The sequence below is a fragment of the Nansenia antarctica genome, assembly GCF_963989245.1.
Source record: "Nansenia antarctica genome assembly, chromosome: 4".
Lineage (NCBI taxonomy): Eukaryota > Metazoa > Chordata > Actinopteri > Argentiniformes > Microstomatidae > Nansenia > Nansenia antarctica.
Genome location: NC_137689.1, coordinates 67,897,128 through 67,912,755, shown reverse-complemented (window position 1 = coordinate 67,912,755; position 15,628 = coordinate 67,897,128). Strand labels below are relative to the sequence as shown.

The window sequence follows — 15,628 nt, the reverse complement described above, 5'->3', positions numbered from 1 at the left end:
ACACAAAATCATCATTTGTTTTTAGGCAGTTTCAGATCACTGAGTAAAATAAAACGTGACCAAAAGTGTTTATGGTCAGAATTAAAAAACAAAAAAAAGAATTTTTTAAAAGAAGAAGTAAAACAGTGTCAGTGTTTAGTTAACAATATTCCAGTTTAGACATACATGGGCTGAAGGTGTGTGTGTGGGAGTGTGTGTGTGTGTGTGTGTGTGTGTGTGTGTGTGTGTGTGTGTGTGTGTGTGTGTGTGTGTGTGTGTGTGTGTTGTTTGCTGTTAAATGAACAGCCAGCTACAACAAATTGTGATGATTGTACAATACACTGGATTGTAGCATTGCTTATGTCTCATATATACCATCTACAGTACTAGGGTATGGATGTGTGTGTGTGTGTGTGTGTGTGTGTGTGTGTGTGTGTGTGTGTGTGTGTGTGTGTTGTTTGCTGTTAATTGAACAGCCAACTACAACGAATTGTGATGATTGTACAATACACTGGATTGTAGCATTGCTTATGTCTCATATACCATCTACAGTACTAGGGTATGGATGACAAGTTCAGAAATACTAGAAAGAAATCCTCAAAGTGAAGTTGATTTGGAAAATATTCTGTACAACGTATTTCAAAAGTACCACTCAATATCAAGATTACCTTGAATTCCCCAAAAAGGATATGTGGAACTACTGTGAAAAGAGAATTAGTTTTGCACTCCTAAACATTGTTTTAGCTCTCATCCAGATCCTGAGAGATACATTTGGGTACTTGAAGTCACAGTGTTTCATTCTTCTCTATAAAAAAAATAGTGTCAACACCACAGTCCCATCTGCATTAAAATCATTAAATCAACAAACATGAAAAATCGAATGAACTTATTACTCAAATGTGGTTGAACAAATGGCATGCATACTACAGATGTCACTATATTGATGATCAAACCCTGATGTTAGTAATCCTCATGATGCTTGCCATTCCTGTGTGGTTGAACTCATTACAAATATGCCGATTCATGAAATCATCTGAACAATTTGGCAGTGTCCACACCAAAAATCATTACACATTATGGATACATGAAATACAAAAAAAGACCTGTGACATGATTATCAACTGCTAATTCCATAACTGACAGGGAAATCAGATAGGAGAAACAACAAAAAACGTTTAAATATTATTGGAGACTATACTAAAACCAACACCCGCTTAAAGTCTGTATTTGTCCACCAAATACTGAGTCTGCGTTCGTAAATTCACTCTGGAAATCTGATCAGCACTCATGGAATGCCTCTTGTCCAATCAAACTACTTGGTCCCTTTATGACGTTGAACCCAGTGTGCACTCCGGCGCTCTCAGAGCGAGTTTACGAACGCAGCCTGAGTATGTCAGTGTATTTACCATGTGCAGCATTCTTTCTCCTTGATTGGAGTGACCCCTAGTGGAGACAGAGAGTAAAACCTACAGTTGGTGTTGATTGTGGGCGGGTCCTAGGTAATAAATTCATGTAAACGTTAGTTGACACAGGTCTTCAGGAAGCTGTTAGGGAAGGAGTTCCTTAACGCGACGAACCGGTCCATGACTCTAGATAGTTAATCCAGGAGGATAGATATTGCAGGATTTCCTCTGGCTGTGTGCATCATGGTCATGATGCCATTGAGCTTCTGAGTCTTACTGCTGCCGATGGGGCCTCGGCGTCTCCATGGTAACCCCTGTCTGAAGGGTGAAGAACCAAGGTTTTTATAGCATTGTCCCCTGCGTACTAGTGGCTCTGCAGCACCTTCAGTGACACATCCTCGATGTCATCTCTTTCTGAAAGAGAGAAAAGAAGAGAGGGGAGGGTTACAATGGCACTGTGGGCCACACAATGAATTAACAATTAATTAACCCAGGTTATCCCTAATCCTAGCCCTAGCCCTAACACTGACCCTAACCCTAGTCCTAACCCTAACACTGACCCTAACCCTAACCCTATCCCTAGCCCACCTAGGAAATATACAAAATGTGGGACCATTGGGCTGTGGGAACATAGGGATGACCACCTCAAAAGGCTCTGAATAATAATAATTGATGTGTGTGGCAGTCTGATGCCATAAGAAACTGTGTGCTGTGAGTGTATCTATCTCTCTCTCTCTCCCTCTGAAGCTCAGTGGGTAGAGCATGGTGCTTAACAACTTGTGGGTTCGATTCCACGCTGGGACCATATATACTGTAAAATGTACAGTAGGCACAATGTAAGTTGTTTTGGATAAAAGCGTCAGCTGTGTCATATCGTGAGCTTAGAATTATAAGGTTCTATCTCCGTTTAGGGTAGTTCAGAGATATTGAGCGTCAAAGATTTTACATTCCATTATGTTTTGTGAGATGGAACCTTTGTATTTTATTAATTACTAACTAAAAAATGTCAACATTTTAAAAATAACACCACACAGGCATTAATAAACACCTAATGGATCAGATTATGTAAAAAACTAAATTTTGACAAAAAATGAGATAGAACCTTATAATTCTAACGTCATGAAGTGTCATATACTGTATATGTGATTAGTGAACAGCAGCTGGCCAGAGTGCTCCAACAGCCGTTGAGACGTGAACAGATGCTGTGGCGGTAATGGAACTCCGTGGGGATGCTACGTCGCTACATCTCACATCTGGGTCATCCACCGAGTCACAACCATAACAATAACAACAACATCACAGCTCTCGAACTCTGTCTGCTTGAGGACAATGCATGGAGGGTCTTTAATATGAGGAGGAGAGTACTGTAGTTGACAACCCATGTCTGTTTCAGGCCCTGGGTCAAATGCATGTAGGCTATTTCAAATACTTTAGCTGCACTTAATATAATTTACCTGGTCCAATAGAACCAATGGAATAGTCACAAACTCAAAGCTGGATAGAGTGCATTTTACCCAGGTTTGTACGGCTTCATCCAAGTTCATACATATTGAGTGAGCCGAAGGACCAGTATTAAGGGGGGGATACACTATATACAATATATTTAATATTTGAGCAAATCCTACGAAAGGCAATGCATCTGAGAAAGATAAGCACTCAAACTATGTTATGTTTATTAATATAAAGTCATTTAGCAGACGCTTATATCCAAAGCGACATTTGTCTAAAGAAAGTGAATCATACTGAAACTATACTGTATATAAGTCATTGTAAGTCAGTAAAAACGTTGATAAGAACACGTACGTTGGTAGAAAAAGGAAAAAAAACTATTTTTAGGGTGTTTTTTGCCCCCATGTGGTTTCCAGTGGCTAGACTCCTGTGTGTCACTCTATGGTGTTCACAGCCTGTTAGTCTCCATCTTCCCGAGCCTCTCTCTGTTAACAATCCAATAGGGTCCCAACGTGGCTGCCTAAAATGGTTTCCTCTTCATTAGCATTTAGCATTCCCATTCCCAAACTAGGAAAGTCCTAATTTATGGAGTCAGGGGTGGTCAAATCACAGAATAACATACCGAAAAAACGAGTTTTGCACATTTGCGCGTCCCAATTCACCAGACCGTGTCACATATGTTCATATATAACACACAACATTGTGCTTTTAAACCTAGTACATAAACACTGCAAATGACTTTTACCCATTAAGAAACAAACCGAAAACACCAGCATCTTGAGCTGATTGAACATTGTGTGAACAAAATGTACAATGGCCTGAAACAGTTTGGTTAGGTGAGTATTAGAAAAACAATCAGTGTAGCGGAGCAGGAGTTTGGCACAGTAATGTGCCACTCTGTCCAGAGTCATTACTGCTCTCAAGGTCACCACATCCAGCCTGTTTGGAGCCTGCCTTCCTCCCTACTGTGCAGGGCCATGGTCCAAGACACCCCAGAGTTCCCTGTACCCTCCTAGCCTCTCTCCTCTCTCCTGTTTGTGTGCTACTTTATGTAATGCTACATGTAATCTGTCGTCTTAACAAATAACATAACAGGATGGCCCTATACGCACAACAAGGTTATCATTTGGTTATATATAATTAGATTTGATTCTTTCTCTGAACATTCTCCAGGTTTTGAGAACTTTCCGCCTCCCCGTCCCTCTATCGCTGTATTTTTCTCTCTCTCTGTTTCTCTTTGTGTACCCCCACCCCCCTCTCTGTCAATGAGAGGCAGCAGTTGTGGTTTGAATCCACAGGCCACCATCCAACTCTAGATGAGGGAGACTGGCAGGGGCTGACAGGAGCCATCTGTAGAGAGATGGGACCCAGTATGCCCCTGCTGTGTTCGGGTAACCATTATCAGATAATATCTCCTATAGCTCCCCAATAGGGATGCTAGGATGCTAGTCCTGGGGGAGAGTATCTGGAGAAGAGAAGAGGTAGGAAAGGCAGATACAGGGACCAGATAGACGGAAAGGAATGGAAAAAACATGACACATCTTTGAGGAATGTGTCACACTTTAAAGGATGTTTATCATATACCCTTAATAAACCATTTAGGAAGACTTTAACCCCATTTACAACATGCATTAAAATGCAACCTGTATCGACATACTGACTGCATCCTGATAGTGTCCACATTAAAAGACAAGTGTAAATGGAAAAAAGACAAAATTGAGATCGGATCTGGGAAACCACCTGGGGGTGGACGATCTTCCATTGTGGCCGCATGTGTAAATGCAATCTGGACAGATTCTGACCGCAATGTGACCGCAAGCAACAAGAAGGTACATTTGTGACACAGTCTGATCATTTGGTCCGCATGTCGGCCACCAATCAAAATGTTCTGACTTTTCTTTTGAAACATGGAACTACGTTTCAACATTGTTGAGAATCACAACACAAACGTGCTAGTCAAGGCAAAATACTGCAACGAAATGGATTCGGTGAGTAATCCCCACTGCTACCTAGTTAACTATAACACTACTTAACGTTGTTAGCAGGCTCACAAAACAAGCTGTGTTAGTTGACTAGCAATGTGCCATTGATTTTCAACAACGCAGAAATGTATTCACATTTTTCGAAAGAAAAGTCTGATCATTACATCGGATCCCGACATGAGGACCAATGCATTAGAATGTGTCAAATTTAAACAAAGTCTGATCACAATACAGACACAGAAGTCAGACAATAACACCCATTATATACAGTACTATGACATTTGCTTATAATGACAGTTTTTAAGAGCTTGAAAGAAGCTTTTATAAGATCAACTTCATTAACGGGGCAAAGGATGATTGTTTGTAAAAGAAAACAAAGCAGGCAGTCACAGCACTTTCTTGATGTGGCTTAGAACAGAAGGGATTTGACATTGTTGCCCTTATTTAATCAAGATTTACACAAATACAAGTAGCCTAATTCAGATCCTTCAGCCTCAACTCTGTGACGCCAGCCAAAATTTCACAGTGGGCTTCTCTCTTCATATCTGCGTGGGTGTTGGCATTCTCCTAGCTTGATCATGGGAATCTCTTATGATAATCTAGAGAAAGGAGCCATTGTGCTCGCTTGTTTGCTAGCTTTGTTTCCCTTCCCTCCCTAACCAGTGTTGTTTGTCTGTTTGTGTTCTGTTGACAGAACAACTCTCTTGTAGTTTTCCACATCCATCTCAGAGGGGGTCTGAGCAAGTCTCAGGGAGGACTGAGAGTCTCTCTGTGCTGATAACATGTAGCGGCCGGTGATAACTGTCACCATCACTGATGACGTTTTTATTGTGAAATGTGGGGCAAGAATGCACTAAGCATACGTTTAAAAGAATAAATGGCTCCTTGATAGGAGGTGGAATATAAAGTGATGGATGGTAATGCTAGGTCATTAGGCAAGGAGTGTGGGGGATTGGACATGCTGTGTACAGTGGGTCACTGATTTAATGAGAGGAGAGACTTCAAAATGATTGTTCAATCTGACATTCTAATTCTTAGAACACTCAACCCTTCGAATTAGAATACAGTACATTCTAGTTCTATGACTCTCTAAAGCAGCAAGGCAGAGGATTACACTTTTAGTGGCACCAGATCAATAAAATTCAATCAAACTTTATTGCTAAAACTCGTTTTCATGTTTCACAGTTCACTCTTGGAGGTTGAAGGTTCTATACCCTTTTTTTCTACATGTCAAGGAAAACAACTTGAAAACACCTTGAGAGGAATCAATGTTGTGTTTGCCCCCCCGACTCACCAAAGGTTCCAACTCCTTGCGGTCTATGAGGTTGAGCTCTGTGCCAAAGTAGTAAAAGTGCTTGTAGCAGGTGTTGACGTGTGCTTCGGCACCCATGAGGATGATGCGGTCGAAGTGATGGATGTAGACGTGAACGAACACCCTGAAGAGCCGGCAGATGATCTTCTTGCAGATTTGGATGAAGTTCTTGGGGAAGGGAATACCTAAAAGACAGAGAAAGAGAGAGAAGAAGAGGGGGAGGGGATAATGGAGACATGGTCAGTTTTACTCTCTTAGATAGGCCCAAAAGGATCACTTGGAGTTGACACTCTCCCTTTGCATTAAGTGAACCTAAATTATTGTGAGTGTTCTGTCCATTCCAGAGACGACCTCTAACACCTAGGTCTGTAAGGATCTGAAAGGTAGAAGCAAGATGGCGAACAATGTACCTACCTAGTTAGAGGGCAAGGTTAGCTACTACCACCTTCTTCTTTATCAGGGGTCAAAATAGAACTTTGTTAGCTACTACCATTTTGCCTGTGTCTAGGATGAAGGTACTAGGAGTTGTTTCTGAACAGGGCCTTATTTTCACACCAGAGTATCCCTTGTTGGAGCTGGGTGGCAGGGAATTTAAGAACCACCAGCTCTGGGACAGATTGTGTGTAGCATCATCAGTCCAGGACTTGCCCTGGATCTCACCCCCAGCAGGATTGATCTGGTTAACATAATCCCACACAGACTGGGTCAACATCGACCAGATTAGGAACCCCCAATCCCACTTGGATTACAGTTACCTCCTGAAATGTATCAAGGTTTACTGAAATTTAAAATGTAAACAGTAAACTATAGTACTTTTCAAATGTACGAATGATGCATTTAAACCTTCTGGATGAAAGACACAGTGTCGAACGCACTCCATAAACTCTGCGGACACACTCCCACAAGCTGTCCGTGTCCATATCCTAATGTCTTGAGACATTGTGTGTCACACAGAAGGACAGCAAACGCTTACTAATCCTTGACGGTGACCCGTAGCAGAAGCCATCTGAACTGTAGACTACTGTGCAGTACTATCGTCAGGGATGTACTATAGTGGTATAAAAAAAATGGTGGGTAAATGCTGGATACCGGAGAAAATTAGGTAAACTAATGTAAAAAAATGGGGAAACCCCCTTAAAAAAGTGTGTGCCTTCCACTACATCCCTGGTACTCTGTAATGCACAGTAACCTCAACTCAGTCACTGACTTTTCCACCTCACCCGTAAAAACAGGATGCCCTCCACCTACCTACCTCAGCCACTGGCACATCAGAGAGGAAATGTTATTCCACCAGCATTCTTTGAATAGAACTTCATGACAAAATACTTTAATTCCTGGAATTTGAAGGATAGTGGGGGATGACTTTGCAAAAAAGCTGCTTCAGTAAAGCTGATCAATTACTGCAGAACCTCTAAAACAAAGTTGTATCAATGCCTACAGATTGTGCACATTGGTGCAGATGAGTCTATCTTGGTCGTTGACGTTAGCATCATCGTGATTATCATTGTCGTCATCGTTACAAGGGAAACGGTTTTCCCTGCAGGGCATAAAGAAACCACGAGCCCCTTATTCCCACCCAGCATAATACTGTATTATCTAGAGGGATTCATGACGTGAGCGGTGTCCTTCTGAAAGGCATGACTGTGCCTGTGTGTGTTTTTGTGTGTGTGTGTGTGTGTGTGTGTGTGTGCGTGCGTGCACGTCAATGGTTTATGTGTATATGGCATGCCATGGTGGTCATGTGGTTGTATTAAATGGCATTGTTTCTCAACGGAAGTTGACTGTAAATGCCTCCCTGCTATGTGAATAGCTTTATGAACTGTCAGCCACATAGCACACAACACTGGCTAAGAAGCCTCACTGTTGACACTACAGTGGATTGGAGTTAGCTTTGCATTACTGCATCTACTTAATTATTGCTTTTCTGTGGAAAAACTGACAGACATCAACTTTAGGAAAACAAAGAGCATTGTCTAACTGCACACAACCTCTACACAAAGTCTTACATAGTGGGGAAGCCCACACTGTATAGCTTACACTTGGGCTTTGTAGTCTGTAAATCGCTGACTGTTTGTAAATTATTCTCATGCTACACGTATGTACATGTTATGTGTAGCACAGTGGAAACTGGTTGAGGTAAAAATCCAAATTAAATGCATGGAACGGAATGAGGAATGGTTTCAAACACGCATGTTTGATACCATTCCTCATTCTATTCATTATAACGAGCCCGTCCTCCAATTTCTACGTCTACCAGCACTACCCTTAGTGTAGGACGATTCTTACTTCCAGCCTACTCTTAAATGAATGTTGACATACTGCCTTACACGCTGTCTATTATACTGACAGGCAGGTGGCAGCAGAGAGCCCACACACAAGTTCACTTATTAGACCTCACAACAAAGACTTTGACTGGCAACGCTATCTCAAACTGTAAACCTCACCAGAATGTTACATAACCGCCAATTAGCAGTGGCGGCTATGTCATATGGTTCACCCCCCATTCCCTTTCTTCTTTTTTTTGTGTGTGTGTGTGTAAAATAGCGTTAAGCAGAGCTCACGGCACGCATGACCTAATGCAGCAGTTACAGGTTACAAATGCATTGTAAACCGGCTCAGCAGGCCCTAAAGTAAGGGATCAGGAACTACTCTGTTGTTATGTGTATCACCAGGCAGAATGTAATGAGAGATCACCAGAGGCTCACATGTGCAGTGTGGGTAGAGTTATCTCATTGTGTGAGCCAATGACGCGTGACTCTAGCCTAGCCGCGACTTTGCTACACCACACTGTGACAGATTACAGGACCCATCATCTAAACAGACTGACAGACAGACAGACAGACAGACAGACACACACACACACACACACACACACACACACAGCAGACAGACAGACACCGACACACAACCAGATCGACAGACAGACAGACACACAGACAGACAGACACACAGACAGACAGATCGACAGACAGACAGACAGACAGACAGCAATGAAACAGATGCACAGTCTGATCTATAGCTACAGAACTTTATTTCAAGTGTGTTGAGAGCCTGGTGATAATGCACTTTACTATCTTTATAACTATATAAACTTGAAACTATCAGAAACCTTTCATTGTCCACAAGCTGTGTTGATGTGGGTTGAGGAGACCGCCAATTCATCCCCAGCCAATTAGAGGGTGAGTGATGATAGCCCAGAGGTTGTTACTGCAGAGTGATTACTGGTTGAGCTTACAGCAGACAACGTCAGGCACCATCGCAACCAATTACAGCACACAACCCTCTATGAAGGGACTCAGTTAACAGGCTGTTGAACAGAAACAAATTATGAGAGGCAACATACAGTAACCATATTTGCCTGTCATGAGATGAACATAGAAATGATGCAAATTGTCATATGATTAATGGAAAGTTGAAGGCAATATACTGATCACGGTGGGGGTTTCTTGACGTGACTTGAGATGATCTTAGTGCTACCGAAGCTTTTGGGAAGCACATAGAAGTCTTCTGTCCAAAGTTTATTCAACCAGCCAAAACCTCTGACGTTTTCGGAGTAACACCCCCTACCTCGACCACTACATGATGTCACACTAGCTGACTAGAAACAACAACAACAACAACAAACAAACAGATGTTTGTGTGTGCACTCACAGAGCGTCTCGAGACACTGTATAAGAAGAGCAGGCAGCACCACAGGAGAGAGCAAGCACCGCCACGCTGTTAACTATTAATGTAACGGCGCTGCTCTCTTCGCCTCTCACAAGGCATGTTACGTCACACGGCACTCGCTCCTCTACCCCTCGCCCCCATAACAACATTCATAGGTCGTCCTTTGCTTCTGTTGTAAACTCCAGAGTCAGTCAGGCTCTCACGCCTGCCTCCACGTGCCCCAATAATGGCCCGCCCAGAGTAGAGGGGGTAGGGGCTGGGCGGGGCTGGGAAACAGGGGGAGGGGAAGAGAGGGGGGAGAGAAGGGGGTTAGTTACCCTGGGAGGCAGAGCTTTTAGAACTTTCTTCACACCAGGAAACCAGGCAGATGGGATCAAAGAGTAGCGCTAAATGCAACGCCTGCACCCTGCGGCTGCATTGATGCCCTCCCCTTTCCCTTTGCCCTGCCTTTGCCTCCCTCCCGCCCTTTCCCTTCCCTGGCCTCAGGCTCTGGACCCAGGTTGCTCCCACTGTGGCAAGCCCAGTAAAAAAGGTCTGATGAATCTTTATCCCTCCCAACACACACACACACACACACACACACACACACACACACGCACACACAGACACACACACACGCACACACACACACACACACACACACACACACACACACACACACACACACACACACGCTCGTGCACACACACACACACACACACACACACACACACACACACACACACAAACAGGCATAGTCATCAGAAAGAAATCGTTCACATCATGAATCCCTCTAAATAAAACATTATTATGCTGGGTGGGAATAAGGAGCTCATGATTTCTTTATGCCCTGCAGGGAAAACTGTTTCCCTGTAAGGATGATGATGATGATGATGATGATGATAACAACGTCAACAAGCTATATACAATATAGACTCATGTGCACCATGTGTACAATCTGTAGCAATTGATACAACTTTATTTTAGAGGTTCTGCAGTAATTGATCGCATGCAACTATTTTACAAAGCCGTCCCCCACTGTCCTTCACATTCCAGAGAAATCAACGCTGAGTCGGTAGGTGCTGTATGCTGTCATAAAGTTAAAAAAATATGCTATAAGTAAATCCAGTGTATTAGCCAGTTGTTATTTAGTGATATGTGAATATGTAGCAGGCTATACATTCCAGTTTTGATTCACAGGAATGATCATGGTTATGATGAATTTACTTCTTTTGTTACGTAGAGATGAGGGTGAAAAAGTGGAGTGCAAGGGGTGATGTCATAATGGTGCAAAGTGAAGATCTAGGAGTGTAACCTATCCTTATGCATTTGGGAATTCTATTGAGAAATAATCAAATGCAAAGCTGTAATACCAACACAGACATTTTTAGTGAGGTTGTAACAACCATATTTAACCTAATGGGTTATTGAATAGACCTGACATGGTGTAAATTGATCAGGGTGGATTAAAACCATGTTGAAACTGTAGGCTTGGCCCTGGATTACTCCCTGTCGATGTTGATTTAGGACTAGCAGCATGGACGCCAGGCCTTAATCCTCCTGCAGACACACCTGTGGAGACCTATATAAAAGCCCTGGCCTGACCAACACTCAGACATCAGCCTCAGTGCCAAGGATCCTCTCCAAAGCATCTCCACAACCATCTAGAACCTTCTACTACCAGAGCCAAGGAGCCACCCAGAGTAGCATCACTTCTCTCCACCATGAAGACAGCTGACCACAGCCCCTCTCTCACCCTCCTCCTGCTGCTCCTGCTGGGCCTCTCCCAGGCCAACCCTCTCCTGGAGGATGGAAGTGAAGAAGATGGAAGTGAAGAAGAGTACCAGATGGCTGATGACCCTGAGGCCGAAGTTATCGACATCACCACCAGAATTCTGACCACTAACAATGGCTCCAGTGAGTTGCTATGGGAGGGAGACATGCTAGCACCAAAGACCAGAAACGCTATGGTCTGCTATAACAGCAACTGCCTGTGGAAGAAAGCCAGAAGCGGCAAGGTTGAAGTGCCCTACACAGTGGGCGAAGAATTCTCTCAACTCCAAAGGCAGATGATCGAGAGAGCCATGAAGTCCTTCCACGGCAGAACCTGCGTTCGTTTCGTGCCCTACACAAACCAGCGCGACTACATCAGTGTTAAGAGTAGAAGCGGCTGCTACTCTTCTCTCGGGAGAGTCGGAGGCGGGCAGGTTCTCTCCATCAGCAAAAGAGGCTGCCTTCACCACGGTATCATTCAGCACGAGATCATCCACGCTCTGGGCTTCCAGCACGAGCAGACCAGGAGTGACCGTGACCAGTACGTCAGGATCAACTGGGAGTACATTCCCACCCATGTGGCCTATAACTTCCAGAAACAACGGACCAACAGCCTGAACACCCCCTATGACTACTCCTCCATCATGCACTATGGAAGAACAGCCTTCACTACGCAGCGGGGAATTGACACCATCACCCCCATCCCCAACGCAGACGTGAGGATCGGCCAGAGGCAGGACATGTCAAGAATCGACGTGCAGAGGATCAACAAATTCTACAGCTGCTAAGTCAGAGGGAAAATAGTCTGGAGCAGCTGAATATGAAGTGTCCGGTTCAGCCAAATCACCAGCACACTAGTAGATGAAGATGTAGTGTGTAGGAATGGGTTGTGGAATGTGAATGAATGAATGAAAAATTCACAAGAAGGGAAGGAGCTGGTTTACATAAATAAAGGCTATGTATACTATCCACTATACTATACTGTACAGATAGACGACTAGGGTTGTCATATTGCACATAGTGTTATTGCACATTTATTTAAAGTGTCGCAGTTTGCAGGCTTGAAATGTACATATTTGTGCCTCATGTTGCTGACTGACTTACATTAGGGAAATGTATTGAAACATAAAAATAAAAGCAGTGGAATTGTTCTTTTTTAATATGATCTCCTTTTTCTCTCTTCTGATTAATACCTTATATCATATTTCTTTTTTTTCCTTTTTTTAAATTGAGTTTTTTCTGCAGACATAGTAAAGCAAGTACATCAAATGGCAGGACAAGACAACGCATTTGTGACAGAAAGAAACAAAGAAAAAGAACCACCCACCCTCCCATAGCCCCATATAGGTCAAGGTCACCAAAAAAGGCGAATAAACGATATATATAACTATATACATAATTATGTTCAGGACATACCCGGGTCTGACTTAATTTTGATCTAAGAATATACCCACTACAATACAGTGTCTCATTGTCTTTATTTCGAATAAGTAGAATAAAGGCAATGAGACACTGTATTGTAGTGGGTATATTCTGAGATGGGGATAGGCTGAACAAAGCAGGGGGTTAGGGTCTATATTCATGTTGAAGGCCTTAGATCAAAAGTAAGTCAGACCCGGGTATGTCCTGAACATAATTACCTGTATGTATATAGTCAGCTGGAAATTGCTTACAGGCATCGCTTCTATCGGGGAGTAGTTTTGCCAATTGGAAAGTGGCCGCCATGGCCACCTGAACACTTCATGATGTTGTATATGGTATCATTGTAATCCTTGACCTTCAAAACATAGGGGTAGACATCATCTGTTCGGTGTTATCATGTTTGGTTCAGGAGATATGAAGCAAAATACACAATGCGGCTATGGCAGAAAGGAAAATGGCCGCCATGGCCACTAGGAGGAGTTTTTGCGAGGGCTCCACGTCTGAAAATGTTCAGGACCCCAAACTGTACAAGTGTACCAAGTTTTGTGCTTTTATGAAAAAGTGAACGATTTTTTTCACATATTACCCAGACTATGCCCTATCCAACTGTAAAAGCTAAATGATGCTGTGAAATGTGTCCTGTGAAGTCAACGCAAGACTGAATGAGACAGAGATCTAACCTAGTTGTGAATGCTGTAATGAGACAGCACAGTGACCCTGATTTCACACAAACGATGGCCACTGACCCGGATCTGTCTGTCAGTGTGTGTGTGGATCCAGGATAGCCAGGACAGGAAGCCATTGGGAAGACTGCGATGCAGGTTTACAGAGAAGAGATCCTAGCCAAGGCCCATGGGAGAAGACAGGAAGAGACGCTGCCTCTCTGTCTGCGGATAGGAAGGTGATCTGTCACCCAATACTGCACAGAGCCATGGCGGCACAGCTCAATACATACTGGCTCACGGTGAAGGGACGGCAAGGAAGGCCGTGGAGGTCTTAGACATGGTCATACTGTTTTTATAAGGGTTTTGCCCTTTTTGGGACCATCCCATTGGTTGCATTGTGCCATACAAGCTTAATCAAGGGCACCGAAAGTATTTGAAACTAAACAAATACTATTTTGACCCAGGGTCTGTAAGGTCAATGAACAGCAATAGGACACTGGAGAGGAGTCAGAGATGCTGGGTCAGAGACCATGGGAGGCTGGTGGAGGTAGAAATCGGAGGACAGGCTCATTGTTATGGGTGGTATTGTAATGCATGGGATGGCAATGAGGAATGGTATCAAACACGTGTTACAATGAGCAGAAATTGGAGGATCGGCTCATTGTATTGAGAAGAATGGGTGTATGTGACTGGAATTCCCATTCACATACTGTAGTAATACTGTAGTAGGTGATAACCAGGGGAGACTGGTGGACGCAGAAATAGGAGGCCAGGTTCATTGTAAGGCATGGAACAATGAACCTGGCCTCCAATTTCTGCCTCTAGCCTCTCCTGATCACTTACTACAGTATGTGAATGGGAATTCCAGTCTCATACAGTCTCAGTCACCGGTCGCAGGTCGCAGGTTGCAGGTTAAGGGTAAAAGCATGTAAATGGTAAATGGTCTGACTTATATAGCGCCTTATTCCAAAGCACTTTACAATGGCCTCTCATTCACTCATTCACACTGACATTCACACACACACCAATGGCAGCCAGCTACCATGCAAGGCGCTTGCAAGGCGCTCATAAGGAGCAATTTGGTGTTCAGTGTCTTGCCCAAGGACACCTCGACATTCCGATTCGGACCGGCGATCTGCCGACCTTGGGATCATTAGACACCGGCTCTACCTCCTGCGCCACAGCTGCCTCTGCTTGATAGGTTGAAGGTGTATTGTTGCTGTGTATGCTAGCCAAGGAGAGGCGCCAGTGAGAGAATCCTCCTAACCTGGCATCGCAGCATCAACAGATGGCATCCATGTGAGGGATGCCAACTAGTAGTTCAGAGAAAGCCAGCAACGTGGACTCTCGATCATGCTGTGAGTGGTATAGGGATATATGATCCTAAACGTTGCTAGGGATCAATGACTTGCATTCCCCATCTGCTGTTCAAATTGGCTTGATTGAGGGATAAAGAAAACTGAGAAGAATTAGACGCCTTCACAGTATTGTGCAGTGCCTCATTGCAGTTTCTACTCCAACCGGTGGAGGTAGAAATCAGAGGATGGGCTCATGGAATTGTAATGCGTGGAATGGTATCTAACACGTGTTACAATGACCAGAAATTGGAGGGTCGGCACATTGTATTACGGTATCCAGAATGCATGTATGTGACTGGAATTCCCATTCACATACTGTAGTATAGCAGCAGGCGCTCGCTGACATCGGTTGTGAGAGCCGTTCGACTATTCCCGGTTGTCCGATCATGAGTATCATCCAGATGTGAGAATCAAGTGCAAATAAACAGATTATGGATATGGATATGAATACGAGTACGAGGACGGCACACCCCATATCCAAAATGATTCATGGGGAAATTGTGTTTTTGTTGTTGTGGTGGTGACTAAAGAGTGGGAGTAGTGCTTTGGGCTACTGCAAAGGGTTAGCGAGCAGGGTTCACATAGTGGGCATCCTGAGAGGAAGTCTACAACCAGACATAGTAACGAGTACCTCCAT

At 43.7% G+C, this 15,628-nt stretch overlaps 2 protein-coding genes across 2 annotated transcripts in view; one reads left to right on the top strand and one right to left on the bottom strand.

Moving 5' to 3' along the window:
* Positions 1–191: 191 nt before the first annotated feature.
* LOC308156687 (MOB kinase activator 3B) overlaps positions 192–15,628 on the bottom strand; it is a 28,977-nt gene continuing 13,540 nt past the window's right edge. Inside the window, exons 3-4 of the mRNA XM_080530089.1 lie at positions 6,108–6,310; positions 192–1,796 (exon numbers count right to left, since the gene is read on the bottom strand). Of these exons, the coding sequence (XP_080386215.1) occupies positions 1,767–1,796; positions 6,108–6,310 (233 nt within the window). The 3' untranslated portion in view covers positions 192–1,766. The remainder of the gene's footprint in view (positions 1,797–6,107; positions 6,311–15,628) is intronic.
* Positions 11,498–12,334, top strand: LOC308154829 (hatching enzyme 1.2-like; the record flags this gene model as incomplete). The annotated part of the gene is made up of 1 exon (XM_080528047.1): positions 11,498–12,334. One exon carries the CDS (start codon positions 11,498–11,500, stop codon positions 12,332–12,334), a length of 837 nt encoding a protein of 278 aa, XP_080384173.1.